This window comes from Cricetulus griseus (genome assembly GCF_003668045.3).
Source record: "Cricetulus griseus strain 17A/GY chromosome 1 unlocalized genomic scaffold, alternate assembly CriGri-PICRH-1.0 chr1_1, whole genome shotgun sequence".
Lineage (NCBI taxonomy): Eukaryota > Metazoa > Chordata > Mammalia > Rodentia > Cricetidae > Cricetulus > Cricetulus griseus.
The window spans coordinates 10138377-10162751 of NW_023276807.1; the positions used below are offsets into that span (position 1 = coordinate 10138377).

General features: G+C 36.5%; 1 protein-coding gene and 1 pseudogene across 4 annotated transcripts in view; one reads left to right on the forward strand and one right to left on the reverse strand.

The window, feature by feature from the left end:
• Positions 1–24375, forward strand: part of Rev1 (REV1 DNA directed polymerase) — a 76390-nt gene that overhangs the window by 14399 nt on the left and 37616 nt on the right. For all 4 annotated transcript variants that reach the window (XM_027386803.2, XM_027386802.2, XM_027386801.2 and 1 more), the window contains 4 exons: positions 3896–3959; positions 4777–4903; positions 15052–15220; positions 21915–22067. In XM_027386803.2, the coding sequence (XP_027242604.1) occupies positions 3906–3959; positions 4777–4903; positions 15052–15220; positions 21915–22067 (503 nt within the window). In that variant the 5' untranslated portion in view covers positions 3896–3905. The remainder of the gene's footprint in view (positions 1–3895; positions 3960–4776; positions 4904–15051; positions 15221–21914; positions 22068–24375) is intronic.
• LOC118239621 lies at positions 14175–14677 on the reverse strand (annotated as a pseudogene).

Below are 24375 nucleotides of genomic sequence, written 5' to 3' on the forward strand. Positions count from 1 at the left end.
CTTTATTAATTTTACAAATGACTGCTATTGCTTAGCATAATATTTTTATGACTGTTGCATCATGTTTAAATTTCTTAAGTCTAAGTAATATTTTGTATGTGTATATGCTATTTATTTACGTTATTTTAGGTACTTTGGGGTTTCCACCTTTTTACCTACTGTGAGTGCTGCTGTGAATGTGGATGTTTAGATAAATCTGTTTGCTACCTACTCAGAAGTGCACATAGAAATAATCTGCTATAATACTTTGAATTCCTGCCACTCTTTCCCACACCAGAAACATCATTTTATATTTGCGCCTGTAGAGCACAAGGGGTTACAGTCTTCCTATTTTCAACATTTATTTTCTTTCTTGGGAGATGAAAGCAAGAGGATCAGGAGTTCTTGGCTTTCTGGGCTACGTAGACTCTGACTCATAAAACCAAGGGTTGAGAATGTAGCTAAGTGGCAGAGCACTTGCCTGGGGTACACAAGGAAAAAAAGAAAGGTATTGAGTAGCGAGATGAGAGATGGGAGTGAGCCCAAACCAAGCTTATTTTAGCCTTTCCTAGAAATGGGGTGGCCACAGGCGACTTTATATTTGTGTCACATTATGAATTATGCCATATTACTGAAAGGTGCACATTCAATTGTATATTTGTTTTAGTCAATAATATTTCTTAAGACCATTAAGTAAAGGTAAGATAGCACTTTATGTCTAGATATGACTGGAGTAATGAGACTGATTAAAAGTTATTCAAAGGCAGTTGCATTGGTTTTGGTTATTTGTTCGAGACATGATCTGACTACATAGCTATTCTCTGTTGTCTGCCTTAGCTTCCTGAGTGTTTTGATTACAGGTATGATTGCTACACCTGGCTTGCTTGCCTTTTCCTTCTCCCCACCCCCACCACCACCACCATTACCACTACTAGGTAACCCATATTGGCTATCCTCCTTCAGCATCAGTCATCTGAGTCTTGCAATTATAGATGCTCTTTTTTTCTTCCTTTTTTTTTTTTCTTTTTTAAGAATATTTTGTTAGGTTTTTAGTATCTCGATCCATTGCCCTCCTCTCTTTAGAGAAAGTCTTATTTGAATAAACAGGCCAGTTTCTTTGAATGGAGAACCTTTCTGTAGATAAGACTGAAGAGACATTGATAAACCACTTCTTTTTTGATGATCTTTATGGATTAGGGGAAATTTATGCCTTTATATCATGACACATTACAACTTACAAGAATAGAGATTTCCTTAGCATCTTCCTTATTTGACACCATATTGCCAATCCTGTAAATGATTCTTAGTTAATTCTCATCTGCTTTGTAGTTGGTATCAAACGTGGTCTAATTGTCAGTTTTGCCTGTACCACTTTTAGGAGAGGAGATTTTTATGATAGTACTATTTGTTAAACTATTAGCATAGAATTTGATTGTGAGTGTTCAGATTTTTTTTAAAGATTCCATGTTTTTATTTCAATTATATGTATATGTATGTGTGTGGCATGTGCTTGGTGGTGGTGGGGTGGTATGTACACATGTAAAGCAAGTGCTGTAGCATCCAGAGAGTGTCATATCCATAGTCTAGCATCTATCTCAGTTTTATACTTGTCTGCCTTCTCCTTACTCTCACCACCTGTAAGGATTTTCTTTCTGGCTTTTCACAGCAGAAACTTTGGCCGTCATAAGGTGCTCTTAAATGAGTGATCAAATGAATTGTTTTCTTTTTTTTTCTACTGAGATTGGGTGTCTGTGCTGCAAGCTAGCCCAGAATTCATTATGTAGCTGAGGTTGTCTTTGAACTCCTGATCCTCTTTCCACCTTCCAGATGATGAAATTATAGGTGTATACCACCATGCCCAACTTTAAATTAAAGGCGGGTCTCTTGTGATTTCGAGGCCAGCCTTGTCTCCAGAGCGAGTACCAAGATAGGCTCCAGCTCCAAAGCTACACAGAGAAACCCTGTCTCAAAAAAAAAAAAAAAAAAAAAAAAAGGAAGAGTTTATTTGGACTTACAATTCATCATGATGGGAATCATGGCAACAAGCAGCAGGGTTGGCAGAATGCTCACAGCTCACATCTTGAACCACAAAGCATGAAGCAGAGAAAGCAAACTGAAAATGGCAACAGTTTTTAACCTCTCAAAGATTCCTCCAGCAAGGCCACACCCATTAGTCCTTCCAAACAGCACCACCAGCTAGGGACTAGGTGTTCAAATATCTGACTGCAAACAGTTACATTTAATTATTGTGACAACATATTAGCATATAAATAATAGCCAGAATGCCCAAGTTATTTGCTTGTAAAAGCAGGTGTATAGATTCAGACTTTATTTGACACCAGGAATTTTGTATTATGAATTTTTGGTTGAAGTCTTTAGGACTGGCAAAGTAAGCTACTTAAGGAGAGTAAACATTTAAGAGAAACATGACAGTTTTGGGCTTGATAATGCATACATCATTAAACACTCCTGCACCTACCTAGAGCAAACTTAAAAAGCAAAATTCTCTGTCCACAGAGTTAGTAATTTATTCTCAGGGCGCTTTACATATGCCCATAAAACATTTAAGTTGCTTATCTCACTACTGGAACTTAGCTGACAATTTCTGTGTACCTTTTAGTCATCTTTTATGTGTACAATATGTTGTTAATAAAAATGTCAGAAAGAGAAACCAAATCATGGGGCATTTCAAGAACCAGGAGTATTTGAAACAAAGTATTTGCTAATGTGTGTGGATAAAATATCATGTTTTAAGTATTAAAGATTCTCATAAACCATACCAAAGCTGATTTTACTTTGATGGTGTATATAAGACTTTATATAATAATCTTTGATATAAAACTATGTAATTGCAGAAAAAATTGTATTTATGAAAGATAATGCAGTGACAGGCCAACTTTTTTGTTTGATTTTTTCAAGACAGGGTTTCTCTGTGCAACAGTCCTGGCTGTCCTGGAACTAGCTCTGTAGACCAGGCTGGCCTTGAACTCAGAAATCCACCTGCCTTTGCCTCCTGAATGCTGACCAGCTATAGCCCAACTTGTAACTGGAGGAATTTGACTTTGTAAGGGTTCATTTAGTGCCTCTTTTGACTTAAGAATTACTTAACTGTCTTGCTATTCCCTATTCCCTTGCTATTCCCTGAAGCTTGAGACAAGACACATCTTTTGGTAATCTTAGTGTGGTATATAGTACAGTTGATGATGTGCTGCCTTAAGAATGCCAGATTTGGGGGGAGGGTTCTCACTGATGCTCTTCCAGGGGACCAGCGTTCAATTCTCAGCACCCACATGGCAGCTCACACCTGACTGTAACTCCAGTTCCATTACTTCCGACACCCTCATAACCGTCATATGTGCAGGCAAAATACCAGTGAACATAAAATAAAAACAAATTACTTATTAAAAAAAAAGGAATGCCAGATCTATTAATGTATTATCAGGATAATCATTCCCATATGATGTATTCTTTTAATGAACTTCTGGGGGACATTTTGTAGGACAGATTTGTTAAGTTGTGTGTGCATTCTTGAGTGTCTAGTATGACACAGTTTTAGAGCCATTACAGGACAGATGATAAAGGAAATACCTTAGTAGATTGTTTAATTAGTGGTAACAAGTAAGTGCAGCTGGTGGTGGTATTTAATAGTGTGTAGATCCTCACCCTCAACCACCCTCTACACACAGTTGAAAAACATTTAAATATGAAGCTTAATCTGTAAGGATTGATGTTCTATGAACAGATTTCACTTATAGAGCAATCTGAAAATGATGCATTTTGAAGTTTACTTGGCATTTACTTTTGTCTTGCATTAATTAGGCATTTGAAGTTTTAAATTTCCTATTTTCTGTGATAAAATAATCGATGAGTACATTATGGTATAAAATTGACTTCTCTTTTTTCCTCTCCAATACAGAAGCTCCACCATGAGGCGAGGTGGATGGAGGAAGCGAGCTGAAAATGATGGCTGGGAAAAATGGGTGTGTTTTAATGAATAAAGATATTTAAATGTCTAGATAATTTTTGTTCCTTTTAGTTATAAGACTTACAGTATAACATGTGACTTTATATACCAACTCTGTTTCTATAAGGCATTGAAAACCTTAACACTGTTGATAAACTATAATCTTCAAACTATTTTACTGTCAATGATTTTGACCTTAGGAAGTAAATATTCTTGGACACAACAATTTAATATAGTTTATCTCAGCATTGCTAATAATACTGACATATAGGAAAATATATAAGTATCTAGTAAGTAGGGTGTTGTCAGTTAATCATCTGTATCTAGTTATACAGATATTAATCATCTGTATATAGTAAAACACTGTGCAGCTATTACTTAGCTTTGTGTGTTTTAACCTGGGATGATAGCCTTGATTAAAACAGTGGTTAATAAAGAAGTATTACATGTGATTCTAATTTAGTGTTGTGAGATGTAGAAAGAAGGCTTGAGATTAGCATCCCAAAATGTTAGTGAATGGGGTTACAACAGTTTTAATTTTCTTTTTACATCTATATTCTGAAAAAAAAATTATTGTGAGCATATATAATTCTAATAATGAAAACAAGCCATTTGCAGTTTGGACAAACTGTGTACCACTAGTTGTCACCTATAGTTTTGCTTTAAAGACATAATCATCAAAATAGTCAAGCCTAATTATTTTAAGGTTAAAAAAAGTGAGACTGTATTCATAAATCTGTCATGGTGTTTTTTTGTTTTGTTTTAAGTTACAAATGTGTGGCAGGGGAATACTGTAACTGTAGTTGATTGGTATGTCTTTTCTTGGGTTGTAGGGTGGGTACATGGCTGCCAAAGTCCAGAAGCTGGAGGAGCAGTTCCGGTCAGATGCTGCTAAGCAGAAGGATGGGACGCCATCTGCAATATTTAGTGGAGTTGCCATCTATGTTAATGGATACACAGGTTGAGTACTTTTTACTTTTTTGATGCCCAATTTTATCATGAACTTTCAGGATTGAGAAATTTTTTCTTTTTTTTTTTTTAACTTCAATTTATCATCTGTATATTTACTTTTCTTCTGCTGTAATAAAATCCTGTGATCAAGGCTACTTATAGAAGACAGAGTTTATTTTTGCTTACATTTCCAAAGGGATGAGACTTCATGGCAGGGAGGCACAACAGCAGGAACAGGGAATTGAGAGATCACATTTTCAACCTTGAACTGGAATTAGGGCTAGGCTACATACTCAGAGCCTGCCCCAAGCACGTATTTGGATATCTAAGCCTATGGGAGACATTCTCATTCAAACCACTACCTTCCATTCCTGTCCCCCAAAGGCTTACTGGCCATTATAATAATTCTAAGTGCATTTAATCCAACTTTTAAAGCCCCCATAGTCTTCCACAGACTCAATAAAACCCTGTGAATTCTAAAAGCAAATCATTTCAAGCATACAATGACACAGAATATTCCTAAAAAGAGGAATGGGGGCATAGTAAAGAAATGCTGCATCACTGGGTGGTGGTGCACACCTTTAATCCCAGCACTTGGGAGGCAGAGGCAGAGGCAGAGGCAGGTGGACCTCTGATTTCCGAGGCCAGCCTGGTCTACAGTTCCAGGACAGCCAAAGCTAGGCTGAGAAACCCTGTCTCAAAAATCCAAAAAGAAAAAAGAAATGCTGGACCAAACAAGACTGACCTCCAAATCTTCTACCTTAACAGATCCCAACCTGTGGGTGGAGATGATTTCACAGGGGTCGCCTAAGATCATCAGAAAGCAGATATCTGCACTACAATTCTTAACAGTATCAAAATTAGAGTTAGGGAGTAGCAACAAAATTAACTTTATGATTGGGGGTCACCACAACATGAGGAGTTGTATTAAATGGTCACAGCATTTGGTTGAGAACCACTGCTCTAGCTTCCCATATCTGATATCAGAAGGCTTAGATGGCTCCACCCTTCCAGCTTTTTTGCCTGTAAAATCTCTCTCACAGGCTGGTTTCACTCCTTGCATGCAGTTCTCCCTGGCAGATGTCTCACAGCTTTGGCACCTCCAACATCTTAGAGTCTGTACTGCAACCAGGCTTCACTTTTACAGCTTAGAGCCTCATGAGATGGCCTCTAAGGTCTTTCATGAAGGTACTCAAGATCAGGGTTGGCCTGAGGTCCTTTGGTTGTATGCTTGTGATTTCCCAGAAAAGAATTTGTTCTTTTTTTGCCTGTAAAAGGGTATAAGTAGCACGAAATCTTTTTTTTTTTTTTTTTTTTTTTTTTTTTTTTTTTTTTTCTTGAGACAGGGTTTCTCTGTAGCTTTGGAGCCTGTCCTGGAACAAGCTCTTGTAGACCATGCTGGTCTGGAACTCACAGAAATCTGCCTGCCTCTACCTTCTGAGTGCTGGGAGTAAAGGTGTGTGCCACCACTGCCTGGTCTCTATGGCTAACTTAGTGTGGCTAGCTCTGCACTCTGATCTTCAGGCAAGATCATAAACAAAATATCACCACAGGTATACACATAGCTGAGAACATTTTAGTTAGGCCATAATTCTCGTTTTGGAAATAGTGTCATTCATTTACCCTTTTGTTGTTGTTGCCATCTATTCTACCAGCTGCATATGCTCTTACTGAGTCTAATATCTGGAATGGACGAGTAGTTTATCTTGCTTGTGAGTTGGAGAAGATACCTAATTCTAATTAATTTTTATACAGTTTCAGTTATGAACTTCCTGCGTTAAGACTTACCTACTTGCCCACTTTTGGACATGTAATATATCTGTTCCATCAGTTTTTTTTTTTTTTTCCCCAAATTAATTATTTTATTTTCCTTTCTTTTGACACCAAGTAACCTTATCCTGGGGTTTCATTTACCCAACCTATTTTTTTTTTCTTCTGATCAGTTAGCACTTGTCTTTGGTTATTGAATATTACTCCCCAAATTTTTCTTAATTCTCTTGAGTCTTATGATCATTTTTGTGTATGTTTCCTCCCTGCAGTGAATAGTTCTTAATATTTATATCAGCATTATGATTTTTTTTTAACCTGCTGCTCAGCTTGCTGATGATATCTGTTCATTGTTGAAGGTCTCTGTTAATGTATCACTTTTTCTCGATTGCCTGATTATCTTCATACTGATGATTTCACATTGTTCCTTTGGGGCTATGGCTGTTAATGTATTTGAGTATTAGCACTCATTAGACCTTAGTGTGTGTGGTTCCCTGTTACACAGACAAAAGCAAGAGCTACATTTTCCTTCTGTTGTATTGTACTATTACCTCTGTGGTGACTGAACCTAACCATTTCAGGAAAGATTTGCTGAGTTACAAAGATTTGCTGTGTTAATCAGTTGACATACTTGCTTGGCTTAGTGAGGGCAGAGCATGCTGGCTGTAATTTTAAGTTTTACTGGTAAAGTGTTAATTCAGAGTAGATGCTGGTACAGCTTTTAGAGTTTACCTGTAAAAAATAAAAAATTATCTTCATTGTACCTTGGAAAATTTAACTTCCATAGACTGTGGTCATATGTATTCTGAAAGACTAAAAATATTTGTCTTAGTTAGGGTTTCTACTCTGTGACCATAAAGCAAATTGGGGAGAGAAGGGTTTATTTAGTTTATGCTAACACTGCACTGTTCACCACCAAAAGAGGTCAGGACATGAACTCAAACAGGGCAGGATCCTGGAAAAAGGAGCTGATGTCGAGATCATGGAGAGGTGCTACTTACTGATTTGCTGCTTCCCTTGGCTTGCTCAGCTGCTTTCTTATGGAACCTAGGACCAGCCCAGGGGTGACACCACCCACCATGGGCTGGGCCCTCCTCCATTGATCACTAGTTGAGAAAAAATGCCTTAAAGCTGGATCTCATGTAGGCATTTCCGCAACTCCTTCCTTTTTGATGACTCTAGCTGTATCATGTTGAGACACAACACCAGCCAGTACAATGTTAATAAAAACAATCACCATTTTTTATAGTCATTATTTAAGAAAGTCCTAATTCACTAGAGAACCATTATTCACATGGGAGAAGTGAAGGAGAAAAACATTGCTGTAATTATTATTGGATTGATGATTTGGATGGAGTTCTGATTGATATATATTTTTTCTTGTTGTTGAGTCACTATTTTTCTTACCTTTAAGATAGTGATAGTAATTTTTTGTTCTTCGGCTATAGTTTTGCTGAATTTTTTTTTCTTCCCAGCCCTCCATTTTGCCCATGTCTTTTATTCATATGCTAATTTTGTAAGTTTTTTTTGGTTAGTCAACCATCTTTATTTTTTATATATTTGAATTACAAACAAGATTGAATTACATGACAATCCCAGTTCCCTTCTCCCTCCCTTCCTCCTCTACCACCCCCCCAAAAAATAAAATCCTATCTATCATATGCCGTTTCTTCTAATATACACCTGACTCAAAATTTCTGCTTCCTCATGACCTCTGCATCCTTCCTTTTCTTCCCTTCTCACTCTAGCTTCCTCCCACCTCTTCCCATGTTCTCAATTTGCTCAGGAGATGGTGACCCTTTCCCCTTCTCCAGGGGACAAGGTTTGTCTCTTTTAGTGTCTTCCTTGTAGTTTTGCTGAATTTTACTGTGATATAAGGTGACTGTTTTTAGGAAAAATTCTAATAAGTACTTTGTAGTTTTACAAATAGAGCAATGGACAGAGTTTTGTGTAATGAATTAACCATTCTATTAAAGAATAGTGTTTTAGGGGTTTGTTAGTTGGGTCAGCAGTTAAGAGCATTTGTTGTGTTGCTCTTGGAGAAGACAGACTTAAGTTCGATCCCCATATACTTATAGTGGCTCACAACCATCTAACTCCAATCCCAAGGGATATGACAACCCCCCTCCTGGCCTCTGGGAACCAGGTACATACACACATGCAGACAAAATATTTTTACACAAAATGATAATTTAAAAAATCTTAAAAATAATGAGGTTTTAGACTGTATGGGGTTGGTGCCCACCTGTAATTCTGGCACTTAAGAGGCTGAGTAGAGTAATCTTGAAAGTTTTAAGGATACATAACAACACCTCCCTACCACATGGCCCCTCTTCAGAGATAACAATGGACTAGAAAAAGGTGCCTTTTTCTTGGTCTGTTATGTTCCCTATAGACTTTTAATATTCCCAGTAAAGCACCCAGTTCAACCACCTGTACTTTTTTCATACTCTAGCCCTTTGACCCAATTAGTTGAATGAGTTGAACTTAGAAGATCGTTTTTGCCTTTGCTAGCCCAGTTTTTCTTTATGTTGTGTATGTGTGTGTTTGTGAAGGCCTGTATGCATGTGTGTGGAGGACAAGGATAGACGTCAGGTGTCTTCCTCAGTTACTCTCTGTATAATTTTTTGAGACAAGAGTCTCACCAGACCTGAAGATTTGAAGGAAATTACACAGAGATCTCATGAACTATTTGCTCTAACAATAACAGAGAAGAATGTAATGCCCCAACAAGGATAGTGTCCTCTCTTCAATAATGTTTGGACACATAGGACACACAGTCTGTACTCTTTTGGTATGCCTTTTTTTACTCAGTTTAGTTCTTTACTAAATTTATCAAAATTGTTAAATGCATCAGTATTTCCTTTGTATCATATGGTTGCATTTCATATTTTAGATGTGCCACAGTTTTTAACAATTTGCTACTAAAGAACATTGGAGTAATTCTTAGTTTTTGCTATATTAGTATGTAAGTTTTTGCGTGAACACAGAAGTACTTGAATTTTTATTTTTTGTAAAAAAAAAAAAAAAAAAAGTATTTCCTAAGCTGTAGTAGTTTTCATTTTCAGTAGCAGTATGGATAATCTGGTTTGCATCCTTGCCAGCATTTACTGTTTTTTGTCCATTTTAGTAACTGTGCATTAATATCTCTCTGTAGTTTCAGTTTATAATCCAATTCACTCCACATCCTCGACATCCTTGGTTTTTATTAATTTTGTTGATAGTTTTTAGAGATGTATTGTGGTATGTCATGGCCAGAAGACAATCTCAGCTAATCCTCAAGACCTTTTTGAGGAATTGTCGTGTTCTCTTAACTTGCTAAATTACAAGGCTGGTTGGCCAGAGAACCCAAGCTATGTTCTGGCTTCCCCAGTGCTTGGGTTGTAAGTGTGTACCACCAGGAGTGGCTTTTTTTTTTTTTTTTTCCGATGGGTTCTGGAAATGAAACTTGGATCCTTATGTTTTCATGGCAAGTACATTACTAACTGAACTGTCTCCTTAGCGCTCATTGTGGTTCTAATTTGCATTCCCATTGTGGTTAATGTGTTAGACTTTAATTGATATGACTAAATGCCAGAAAGTAACCGTTTTAAGGAGGAAAGATTTGTGTTGGTTCACAGATTTAGAAGTGTTGGCAGAAACATGACAGTAGATAGCCTGGGAGAGAAAAATCGTTCCCATTATGGAGGACAAGAAACAAAGAGAAGAAATAGGAAGGACATGGTCCCTTTCCCCAATGACCATAATACATCTAGGAATATTCTCCTATCTCATAAAGTTTCCAATTACCATGAGTAGTCCCATCAACTAGCTATGAAGTTTCTAGCAAATGACTCTTTGGGGGATTACATTTCATATTCATACTTATTATAGCCATCAATATTGAACATTTTTTTATTTACTATTTTTCTTATCTTTCCTAAACCATGTTTTCTTTTTTGGGGGGGTGGGGGGTTCTCTGTAACTCTTGACTTGGAACTCACTCTGCAGACCAGGCTGGCCTCAGTCAAATTCACAGAGACCTGCCTGTCTTCCGCCTCCTGAGAGCTGGCATTAAAGGCAGGCATCATCACACCCAGCACATTTTTCCTCCACCCCTCCCCCAAGGTTTTGTTAGGTGTTTTTTTGGTTTTGTTTTGTTTTTTAAAATATACTCTAGGTCTTACTGTTGTGCTTGTAGTTTGCTGATTTCTCAAGTTTTTGTTTGTTTGTTTGTTTTGACATTGATTTGTTGGGCCAAAAATACAATTTTAGTGAATAGTAAGTGACTATTTAACCACTTTTTAAACTTAACAGTGTTGTGTTTTTTTTTTTTTTTCCTAAATTTATGTTTTCTTGTTTGTTAGGGGAGGGTGCACACATTCCGTAGAGATCAGAGGACAATTTGTAGTCATCAGTTTTTCTTCAGTTTACCATGTGGGTCTCCGGGGTCAGATTCAGATTGTCAGGCTTGGTGCCAAACAGAATTTTATGTGTACAAAATACCTTGCCTAGGGTTTGGATAGTAGCTAGTGTTAAACCTGTACATAAGTTGGTAGAATCAGCATCTTAACTATGTTTTTCTAGCCAGTGAATCTTCTCTCCCAATTCATTCTATTTTAGTTGATAGAACAAATATATTTTAGGTTCTCCTTGAATATTAGGGAATATGTTTGAAAAGATACAATGGATGATAGAGAATGTTGGTTTGGTAACAAAGTCTGTGAGTTAAATGTGAACAAAGGGAAAATGTTATGGAAACCTATAAGAGTTAAATCAGTATTTTCTTGTAATAATTAACGGCCTGATAGTGTTACTTGGATTCTTGCTCTTAAATTTTACAATCTTTGTCAACAGGTTTACTCAGATTTTATTAACCTGTGTTTGTACTTGAGTTTTGTTTATGTTCTTAACCTCTGGTGAAAATTCCCTTTACTCCCCTTTTCTGTGAACTGGTTTTGGGAGTTCTCCATGAAGACCCAGATCAAATCAGATTTATCGTTTCTCTAAGACAGTCTATAGTGTTTAATTGTGTGTCATCACTACTAGAAACATTTTCTTTGAAACCTGAGTTTCATCTTTTTGTCAGGAAAGCCTTTTTTGTGAATTGGTAGACTAGAGAGCATCCCAAAGCCTTTTTTGTTTGTTTTGTTCCTTTTGCTATCTGTCTTTATGTGCACATCCCTTCAGAATGTTACTCCTAAAGGAGTCCTTCTGACTGCCTTCTAGCTGCTGAGCCCCAGCCCAGCTTTATGTCTCTTCATTACGTGTATGGTATGTACTAGGCTTAGACTTGTTTATCTGACTTCATGTAGGACACAGGCTTGAGTCGGCTTCTCAGAGTTTCTTGGACTGCTGTGACAGAATACCTGATAGAAACAACCTAAGGAGATAGGGAAACAGGTATTTTAACCCACAGTTTGAGAGGATTTGGTTTGTCTTTGGACTAGACATAATGATAACAGAAACTTGTGGCAGAAGAGCTGTTTACTTCATGGCAGAGAAGCAGCATGGAATACAGCAAGAGGATTGGGCAAGATAATCACCTCAGTGACTTGCCCCCATGTCCTGCTTCCTCCAGATAGTTACCTTCTACTAATAATGACCTATCACTATAAATTCCACTAATTAGATAGAGGTCTCATGTTCTAATTATCTCTGGAATGCCTACTATAGACACACCCAGAAATGTGCTTTATTAATTCCTTAGGTGCTCCTTAATCCAATGAAGTTGATAATCAATAGTCACCATAACATTTATGTTTAATTAGTATTAGTGGAGGGGAAAAAAAAGATAAAAAAGGTTTTGTATTTATATATTAGTATGTTAAAAATATTTTCATCATATGCTTATGTGAATTGCCATTTCTTCTTCTTCTCTTTTCCTTTTATTTATTACAGTTAACAAACTTTAAAATTTTACTAATTTTTCTCTAGTATAGAACAACACCATTCTAAGATTACCCCTTTATAAAATGATACCATACTGTGATTGTTAAAACTTTTTTGGCTGGTCTGTGGCGGTGCATGCCATTTATCCCAGCACTTAGGAGGCAGAGACAGGAGGATCTCAGTGAGTTCAAGACCAGCCTGGTCTACAGAGTAGCCAGGACAGCCAGGGCTACACAGAAAAAACCCTGTCTCAAAAACCAAAAACATGGTGTCAATCTGAGTAATGTAACAAGGGAAGAAATGTGAAACCAAGAAAAAGAAACAGCAACTGATAACCTGGAGGTTGTCTCTTAAGAGATTGAAGATAGCTCCCTTGAAGGGGAGTGGGTAACAGTACAGTAAAATCTTCATTGTGGAACTTAAGTTTTGGTATTCATAAGGTGAGTGACATTCATGGGGCAAAGTAGTCCTTTTTTCCTTACCCATTCATGGTGTGGAATGGCTTTCCCTTTTAGGATTTTTCTTCCGAAGATCCTGTGGAAAACCCCACATGAAAGTGGTAAGGGTAAAGTCAGTTCCACAAAGTAAATGATATTATAATTAAGCTGGGGCTTTTGAGAGAGTAGACCCTTTATTAGTGTATATGTGTGGGGAAAATGCCCAGGAGGATTACTCTGACACAGTGGGAATAACCTATTTGAAGCCTTAAGGACATTTCAACACAAAAAGCATTCTGGCTGGCAGCAGGGACGGCTATAGAGCAAGAGTGGTAATTCTTGGTTATTTCAAAAGCTCCTTTCTCAGTGAATGCATGAAGTGCCATGGCTGATGTTGATCATTGTCATTTAAGACATTTTGTTGTCCTAAGGTTAATATTTTGCATTTTTTAAAAATTGAGGCTTTAATATGAAAGATGGGACAGAGTTTGATTGTAACTTGTTAGGCTATACAATCAGGAATAGGGCTTTGGCTATCTAGTAATACTTACTTCATCTAGCACCACTCATCTCTATTTTCTTCAGCATAAGACACTCATACTTTGTGGTCACACACATAAGAGAAAATCTAGTTATTCATAGACATTGTAACTTAGTTTTCTTAAAAATTTAGAAGAGATGGCCCCTATCACAGGGGCTGATAAACAACTGTTTATGGGAAATAGGCTAGTTCTATATGACATGGACTCAGATCAAGCTCACACATCAGGTACACTACACATAATAACAAAAATTTAAATGATATTTCTTATTCATTTTTCACATAGGTGGACTTTTTTGCCTTTGCTATAATTTTAGGTAACTGGATAATATTAACTAATGAATAACTTTTAAATAAATAGTTTTAAAACATGTAAAAATTTTTATTAAGCTTTCACAAGAGGCAAATATATTAACAAGCCCTATAATGAGTCTATTTATAGTAAACATAAGTAATTATCTAAATCTTCCATATACCCCTCTGAAGTAGTTTATGAATTAAAGCCTGGAAAGTAAGCCATGAGTTTATAGTTGTTAATTTTTTGATGTTCTTATTAATACAGTATTTGTCTTCTCTCTGTCAAACCCTGAACCAAGCTCTTTCTCCAGACTTGCTGGGGAGATATGGGAAAAGGAACATAAAGGGCAAGTGGGATATGAAAGAACTATGGGCCGTGGAAATGGAGACAGCCCTTTCACACGGGGAAGAAAATGAGGACGGCCACTGTTAGGCAAAAGAGTTCCATAGCCTCTGAGAGGCAAAGGCTAGAATTGTGTAGAAAAGCTGTTGCTTAAGAGAAGAGTTCCTGGCATAGCCAGTGATGAGGCTCCCCAAAACAGTTCCAGCCCCAGAGCCAGCCACCCCAACTATAGCAGCAAACTGGGGCAGCCCCCACTCCAATAAACTTGGTGGCTGTGCCGATGTCTCTTGAAATGGAGCTGGTTTGAAAGCTGCAGCTATGGATAGTAAAGTCAGAGGATACTAGACTGCCAAGCTGCTGAGACCCTTATGTCAATGCCTGTGGTTGGTTCAACTTCACTTCAGATTGCAGACACCTCAGCAGCTGAGAGGTGCTGCTGATGAAGGAGCAGGTAGAGACGAACTTGGAGCAGGCACACATTTTCAGGGGTGAGGAGTCAAGGCAGAGGAGCTGCTCCCAGGGAAAAGAAGACAGAAAGGGCGGTGCTAGTTAGTTTTTTAAAAACATGAACTCTTAGTATAAAAAATGCTAGATGTTTTAAAAAGTTTTAAACATTTGCTTTATTAGTATTTGGTTCCTGTTTGGTCTGCTAGATGTCATTTAGCAGTAGATGTTTTTGTTTTGGTGTCTCTTAGAGCCAGAAGAAATATCAAACACTCTGTTATTTTATCTCCCAGCTTTAGTAAATGACAATATAGCCAAGGAGAAAGTGACCTAGCAATGTTCTACAAATCAGTTCTATTTAAGAGATTGTCAACCTAACATTCTGCTGCCTTGTACATTAAACTGTTAATGTATTTTAATACTTGGGTTATTTTTTTGTTTGTTTTTGTTTTTACAGATCCTTCTGCTGAGGAATTGAGAAATCTAATGATGTTGCATGGAGGTCAATACCATGTGTATTATTCTAGATCCAAAACAACACACATTATTGCTACAAACCTTCCTAATGCCAAAATTAAAGAATTAAAGGGGGAAAAAGTAATTCGACCAGAATGGATTGTGGAAAGGTAAGTTTAACTTTTGGATAAATTTTAGTTTCTCCAGTTAATTTTTTAAAAATTGTATTGCTTTTTATTTCTGTTGTAAAATTGGCCCTACCTCTTAAAGGCTCTACCTTTGCATGGCTATCTGCTAAGTCTAAACACATGGTACTCTTTGGAGGGCATTTTAAATAAAAACAATGTAGCAAATAGTGTTGCAGCCTCAGCTGTCAGAAAGCAGAGGAGAATACAAACAAGCTGCAGGAAGCAGTTATAAGCAGGACTTGACTAGGGTGTATTATCTGTTTAATAAACATTTATGTACTTAGGTGCTAAGTAGAGTTGTTTGTACCTGGGAAGTAGTACTTAACAAAAATTCTTTCACTATGTCATGAAGTTTTCATTCTCTTGGGAGAGACAAAAGAGTCAGTTTCTTACAGACTAAATTGTATTTTTTTTATTGTATGTTTATGTTGGTTAATGTTTGTTAGCTTGACACAGACTAGTCATTTGGGGACAGGGAACTTCAGGGAATTCTCTCCATCAGACTGGCAATAGGCAAATCTGGAACATTTTCTTATTAATGATTTGTGGGATGGTTCAGTCTAGTGTGACCTTGTTGCTCATGGGAAGTGCTCCTGGGATGTGTAACAAAGCCAGCCATTGAGTAACATTTCTGTGTGGCCTCTGCTTCAATTCCTGCTTCCAGGTTTCTGTCTTGAATTCCTGCCCTGACTTAACTTCATGATGGACTGTAAGATGAAATAACCCTGTCCTCCTCCAAATTGCTTCAGGTCATGGTGTTTCTTAGAGCAGTGGAGAGCAAACTAAGTAGTAAATGGCTTTAAAAAACAAACAAACAAACAAACAAAACCCTTACTCTGGTAATATAGCAGGCTAATGTGGACAAGATTTTTGAGAGTAGGATCAAGAGAGAAGAGTTTGCAGTACTGTTACTTTGTTTAGTTTAGAAGTACTAAAAACAAAAAAGTAGATCCTAGGCCACTGTCCAGGATGTACACTGAACTACAACCCTTGGCCTCTTTTCAAAAATTTTCTATTAGTTTTTGAGTTAGAGTCTTAGTAACCCAGGCTGACCTTGTACTCATCTCAATCCTCCTATATCAGTCTCTTGTGTACGGGGAATTATTACATTTAGCTCGTTAGTTTTTCATGATCACACTGTCCTATCTCTGCTATTAGTTTAAAAATATAAAATGTAACTAGTGAGCCAATTTAGTTACCATTTTATAATTTAAAATATGTTTTCTGGTACTTTGGTGAACCAAAACATAAATTATATGATATATACATATATATCATACATGTATATATACATATATATCATAATTTAAAAATATATAAATTTATAAGTGAATTAATAATACTAAAAATCATAATTTTACACATGGATAAATTACAATCTGTATTATGAAGTGCTTAAAAGATGGCTCGGGGCTGGGCGTTGGTGGTGCACGCCTTTAATCCCAGCAGGTGGATCTCTGTGAGTTGGAGGCCAGCCTGGTCTCCAGAGCCAGTGCCAGGTTAGGCTTCAAAGCTACACAGAGAAACCATGGCTTGAAAAACCAAAAAAAAAAAAAAAAGATGGCTCAGTAATATGCTTGCAGCAGACGTGTGAAGACCTTCATTCATGTATTCAAAACCCATGTAAAGTCATATCCGTAGCACACATTTGTAATTACAGTGCTCCTATAAGGAGATGGAAGGCAGAGAATGGAAATACTGAGAAGCTCTTGGGCCAGCCAGTTTTATGTATACACAAGCAGCATATGAAGAGACCCTGCCTTAAAGAAGATGGAAAGTGAGGACTAAATACCTCAGACTGCTGCTGTGACAACAGGAATGCTTGCATACATGCCCGTGCGCGCGCGCGCGCGCGCACACACACACACACACACACACACACACACACACACACACACACACACACACAATATTTCAGTAAGAACATAGTCAAATTGTATAATGGAGTGTTAATGAAGCAAGCTTAGAAACTACCTATGTCAATTGTTCTCTCTCTCTCTCTCTCTCTCTCTCTCTCTCTCTCTCTCTCTCTCTGTGTGTGTGTGTGTGTGTGTGTGTGTGTGTGTGTGTGTGTGGCTGAATAAATTTATGTTCACTATGTGCTTGCAGGTGCCCCCTGGAGGCCAAAAAAGGGCATTAGATCCTCTGATCCTCTGCAAGAGTAATATATGCTCTTAACCACCAAGCCATCTCCAGGCTCCAGTTCCTTTTACTTCCTCTTTTGTAAAAGAATGTGGGTGCCAGAGAGTTGGTTTGGCAGATAAAGTCACTCATTGCCAAGTCAAGGACCTGAGTTTGGTCCCTGTGGATTTACATGGTAGAAGGCAAGAGCTGACTCCTGCAAGTTGTTCTTTGACCTTTATGCCTACACACACACACACTTTTTCTCTTTTCTAATAAATGTAAAAAGCTGATGTTATTTATGTCTTTTGTGGTTATGTGAAAACTAGAAATCATTTGTGCAGATTAAGCATAATGTTGGGCATGTTGCAAAGCACACTAAACAAGAAACTACTGTCATTGGCTTTTATTCAATAAACCTTAATTAGTATTTAAATTCTAAAAGTTCAAAAATGCTTTTACTAGTAGAAAGTGAGACATATCTAGCAGATTAAAGTCTAAAGTCTATAAATGTTGGTAAGTAGTGAAGGCCCATCCCTAGACCATCCCACTAATTCCTTCTCTTGTACTGTGTTCTGTTATGTAGACTTGAAAATTGTGGCTGTTAGCCATGTGTCTCCTTATATAACTTATAAAAAGTTCTCAGGGTAAGAAGTTAGCTTTGCTCTAGTGAAGAAATGTGTTGTCACTGACAGTTCTGTTGTTGCATGGCTAGAATTTGGATCTGAGTTTGTAATACTTTCATTTCAAAAGATCGAGGGAAACTTGATAGTAAGAAACATAGAAGAGATGGCTCTTGCTGAGTTGGACTTTATCTGCTTACAATATTTTTCATTATTATGGCTATTCTTCTCACCAGCCCTTGCAGAATACAGCTAAGAAGATACCACAATAGGTAAAGCAGCTGAGATGTTATACATTTTAAAACAGGGCTTTATTAAACGAGTATAAGTAACTTAGATTGCCTATTGGCCTCATTTCTGGATGAGAAAATAAAGTCAATTTTGACTGGTTTGCCCAAGAAATAGAGCTAGATTTAGAATTAAAATTTTTTGACTCCTGTGTGTTTAATCTGGGATTGGTATAGAGGAATAGACACAGGTGTAACTGGGTCATTACTCATAGACATGTTGATTTCAGCAGCATTTGAATGAGATTTTTGTTATACATATTTGTTATTTATAGCTAGTAAATACCATTCTGTAATTGGTTTTTCTCTTTAACTTGGAGCAGTTTTAAAAGTGTTTATAGAGTGTTGCTTTCATTAGAATCCCCTAAGTGTGCCACTAAACCTGAACTAAAATAGGCATGATTATAATGCCTTGACTTCCAAGAGGCAGGGGAGTCCTTTAATGAGAAGTCTGTGTACATTAAAGTATAACTTTTTTTTTTCACTGAAATATTTGTCTGGCTGTTTCCATGAGACAATTTTTTTCTTCTTTATTTATTTATTTTTAAAGATTTTATTTATTTATTATGTATACAACATTCTGCTTCCATGTATATCTGCACACCAGAAGAGAGCACCAGATCTTATAACGGATGGTTGTGAGCCACCATGTGGTTGCTGGGAATTGAACTAAGGACCTCTGGTTAAGAGCAGTCGGTGCTCTTAATTTCTGAGTCATCACTCCAGCCCCTCCATGAGACAAATTTAATGTGAACTTTGAAAGATAGTTTAGAGATGCTCTTATGATACCATCCTACTGGCCCATGTGCCATGGGAGCATAATTCAGAAATTTTGTCATAAGTTTTTATTGATTGCATTTGGTTTTCTTAGGTAGGATCTTGGTATTCAATTTGGTACCATGGGAATCGGTCTTCCATGGTTAAGTTCATACATAGATTGGATGTGAGTGGAGATAGGTGAAGGTGCTGTTTGGTTTGTTACAAGTTATGCCCAACTCACAAATTTGCTAGCAGGACTGATTCCTAAGGTTTATCCTTTTTCTCCCGTAAATGTCCAAACACTACTACACTAGCTTATTAATAATATACTCGTAATGTAGATTTTATACTTGACATGGACTAAAACTTGGGCTTCCAACTATATTTCAGTTAAACTGGCTGATGTAAGTTTCAGGAGTCATGTCTCTGCTTTCTTAGAACCAGGATTATAAATGGCATCACCACAACTGACTTTCTGTGGGTGCTTGAGATCCAACTCAAGTCCTCACTTAAGACTGTCCCAATCTCCCTGGCTAGAATAAAAAAGCAAACTTTAAAAAAATACACTTTTATATGATGTTTCTGCCCATATACATGAAGATTAATTAATAGATAAGCAGGGATAATTGAGTGTACAGTGATATAATATGGTTTGGGTGTCACATTATAAAGATTTTTTTTGGCTAACATTACTATGTACTATTGTGCTCTGGGCTTTAATTCCTTTTACTAGTCATCTCTTAAGGATTTGTGACTTGAAAGAGACCTGCAGTAGTATTTCATTTGTCTGTCTTGTGTTCTGACACTGTGTGAACTTAAAAGACTAATTCTGCTGGGCCACATAGGAGTTGAATGAGGTTTTAGACACTTGAGTGCTCAGTGTTGACCCTAGAATCTGTGTCACCCTGCCTGCTATCATTAGATCATTAAGGTAGAGAGTAAGCACAAGATTAGGACATTTTATTTGTTGGGGTTTTTGTTGTCGTTGTTTTCTTTTGTTTTTGCCTGTTGGTTTTACTTAAGATGTGCAAATGCTGTACATGGGTGTGATTTCGTGCTGTCCCTTCCTTATCATCCATGATGAAAAGGGTAGAGAATTACAGTGGATTCCATTGATGTATTGGGTGTCTCTGCTTGAGGATGCAGGGAGCAGGTGAGTTACCATGAATAAAACTATAACAGGGTAAATCCATAGTTTAGCAGTTAAGATCATAAATTTTAAAAGGGGGAAATTGATTTGATAAAGAACAAAATGATAGCCATGTAGTGGTGGTATATGCCTTTAATCCCATCACTTGGGAGGCAGATGGCAGTGGATTTCTGAATTTGAGGCCAGCCTGTTCTACAAAGTGAGTTCCAGGACAGTCAGGATTGTTAACACAGAGAAACTCTTTTTCTAAAAAACAAAAACAAAAACAAACCAAATAAATAAATGTCTGCCCTCAGGATTTTTGGTTCTGGTATTGTAATGTTAAGTTGTAATTTTGGTATAGTTTGATAATCCATTTAGTTAAATGAAAATTAAAATATTTTATGGTTTGTATGTTCTTTATTGTTGTGATTTAGTACTTTTTGCACTTGGATATAGTGTAGGTATGTTCAGTAGGATTATTAAATGTATCCCAATATAATTACACAAAGGACGAAGACTGTAAAATTAAGTTTCATTTTTTTAGAGTGTGTTATGAGGGTGATCGTTCCCTTTGTTATAATTGTTGAATCATGTTTTAAAAATTGGTTGTCTATAAAACAATTATTTCCCAGTTTCTCCTCACTCCCTCTCTCCCTCCCTCTCTTTCCCTTTCTTTCAAGCTATGTGGAAGATAGAAGAAAATTTTTAAGAAAATAAAAATGTTTAGACTTTGTTTCATGTGGCAAAAGTTTATTTAGGTTTCCTAAATAATTTTAAAAGGAATTTAAATAATTTAAAAGAAATAATTTTTAGTATGTATTTTGGTTTGTAAACCAGAGACTTACTTAAAAAAAAAAATACACTGAGCTGAAGTGATGTCTTGTGTAATAAGGCTCTTGCCACCATGTCTGAATTTGATCCCATGACTACTTGGTGGAAGATCAGAACATGACTCAACATAAATTTGTCCTTGGACTTCCACTGAGCTTGTTAGTCTCAGTCTGTCTCTGTGTCCCTCCCTCCTCCCCTTCATATGTGATTTAAAAATGAAAAGAAAAACATTTCCTAATTCTTAGAGTTCCACTTGTTTTAAAATATGGTTATTTGCCTTAACATTTTTAGTCAATTATCTGAAATTTCAAAGTGAAATGACACTTTTAAAGATAGATAGTAGCCACTTTAACTCATAATTTACTAGCAAGCAAAAATTTAAGATAGCTTAATGAAGATAGATAGGGTGTCATATAACTGTAGTTCCAACACTTGGGAGGTAGAGGCAGGAAGATCATGAGTTCAAGGCCAACCTGAACTACATGGGACTCTTGCTGCTTCAAGTAACAGATTCGTGTTAGCTTTGAAGCATAAAAGGAGTGTGCCAGTATCACTCAATATTGAAGTACTAGAGTTCACTTAGATTGTAGTCGGTATTTGACTGTAATGAACATTTGGAGTTAAACATGTTTCTGTAAGCCTAGAGATCATACCAAAAAAATTTCTTTTCTCTTACAACTCTGGTACACAAAAAATTATAAATTAATCATTTTAATATTGAAATTCTTTATTTTGTCCTGTAATTCTTTTAATTTTAGTTTTTACTTTTAATGTATCTAGTATATATTAAAACCACTGAAAGAGGAGAAGAAATAAACTAGGAAACAGATTACCTCTTGCTGATGAAATCCTTGTACTTTTGCTTTTCTTGAAATTCATTTTCACCCATTCTGAAACTGATTGGTGTTGCCTTTTTGTTTCAGCATCAAAGCTGGGAGACTCTTGTCCTACATTCCGTATCAGCTATACACCAAGCCATCCAGTGCACAAAAGAGTCTCAACTTCAATCCTGTATGCAAACCTGAGGATCCTGTACCAGGTCCAAGCAATATAGCCAGACATCTCAACAACAGGGTGTAAGTTTGTGTAAAAATGATTTTAGCAGTGAGTATAGTCCCTGTTCTACAGAAGATAAAATCAAAATACTTTACAAGATGGGCATTCATCTTTAATAAACATTAAAATATGTGCCGGGCTATCTTTCCTATAAATTAACCAGTTTTATAGTAAAGTTTCAGAAGTACATTGCAAGTTTTTCTGATTATACTAGATTCTCTTCTTAGTAGTTCTCTTCATTTTTTGTGAATTTTCATGAAGATAAGTATTTCCACTGGGCATTGGTGTCACATGCCTTTAATCCCAGCACTTGAGAGACAGAGGCAGGCAGATCTCTGTGAGTTCGAGGCCAGCCTGGTCTACAGAGTGAGTTTCAGGACAGGCTCCAAAACTATACAGAGAAAACCTGTCTTGAAAAAAAAAAAAAAGAAAGAAAGAAAGAAAGAAAATACTTATTTTCTCATAAGCAATTTTCTGTATATTGGTACTTTCTCAAAAAACAAACTTTACTTATGATCCATACATAGAAAAATAATGAAAATGCTTACATTTTCAGGTTACTTTTGAAAAATTACACATTTGTAATTTTAAGTGTGTAAATATATGGCTGTTGACTTTCAGTTATAAATATGGAATGAATCTAGACTTTATTATGTGGTTTAAGAAGTAGATATTCATTTAAGTTTTAATTGCACCAATCCTGAGTTAATTGGTTTCACAGTTAAAGTGGTGTGTTGCCTTAACTGCTGGTACATCAAGTGGTTCATTATTCACTAGCCTTCTCTTTTGTTATTAAATTGCTTGCATTGGGAGTTGGATATATTTTTTCCAAAAGATAGGGTATCTAACCTGGGAGGATCCAGTATCACTGCCTTCTGTAATTTTTTTGTCTTGTCACTTGTTATTTAACTAATACTTATTTAGAACTCTAACACCAATTTTTGTTGTTGTTGTTGTTGTTTTCAAGACTGGTTTCTCTGTATTGTTTTGGAGCCTGTCTTGGAATTTGCTCTGTAGACCAGGGTGGCCTCGAACTCACAGAGATCCACCTGCCTCTGCCTCCCGAGTGCTGGGAGTAAAGGCATGTGCCATCAACACCCGGCCTCCAATTTTTTTTTTTTTAAATATACTTCAAACTATTAGTCTTAAAAATATTGTCAAAAAATACACTAGTAGCATAAGGAAAATCCACAAAATACACGTATTTTTTTTCCTTATATCAATACAAGTAGAAAATGATTTCTTCTCAAGTTTATTTATGTTAACAGTTTTAGAAAGAATTTACCTTTAATATCTGACTTCTTGATACCAATACAATAATTTTACTTGCTTAAACATATGTTTTACTATATTTCTTACACAACTGTTTTCCAAATGTGCATTTGTCTAGTCTGGGATATCAGCACAGAAAGAATGTATTATTAACAGTATATTTTCTTGCCAGTAATACATGCATTTTTGGTGCATATACTACTATTGAGCATATAAAGAGTCAATAATGTTTTGATGCAGAAAACATAGCTGTCAGTTTTGTTTACTTATGTTTAGTTAAATTCTGATGTTTTGATGAGTGCCAGCTATCGTTTGCATTTTAAATAAATTTAAGTGGCTCTTCACTTCCTGCTCTATGTTAAGGGGCAGTCTTCTTCTGAATCAGTTGTCTTTCTTTTAATTGTTTTCAGTTTGTGTTCTTCTTTCACTGGCCTTTTATGAGAGTTGGATGTACTCAAAATTGACTATCATAACATAGTCCATGAACAATACAGATGCAGCCAGAACCTGAGACAAGTAGAAATGGGTGGGGATTTATTTGTTTATTTTTTGCATCCAACTTGTATGATTTTTCCATGTAGTCAGCCCATCATTACTAATAAGTCAAATTGACATTAGGGTGACTACCTTAAGACAACATGTGGTGGTGACAGAAATCTGACCCTTAGTATGTATGGTATTGTGTGTGTTACCCCATTATCTGGAGTCCCAACTAATTGGAATAATGCTATAGACATTTGAAAGAATGAATCACTGATAAAATCCTCTTTTGTATTTTTTGTTATTTAGATGTTTTTATGAATACAAATGAATTGTCTTCTTTAGTATTTAAAAATGTAGAGTAGCTAGGATGTAAATTGAGTATAGCATATGTCATAGAGTCTGCATTTGTTAAACTTGGGACTATAAATTTGACTTAGATTGCCTTGGTTATCTGTGGCATCTAAATACACTTTTCCGGTTAATTGCTGTCTTTTTTCTTATTAAAAATTGTACACGGAGTTGCTAGCACACACTTGATTCTTACATGATATCATCTGGAATAGTAGTAAGCCC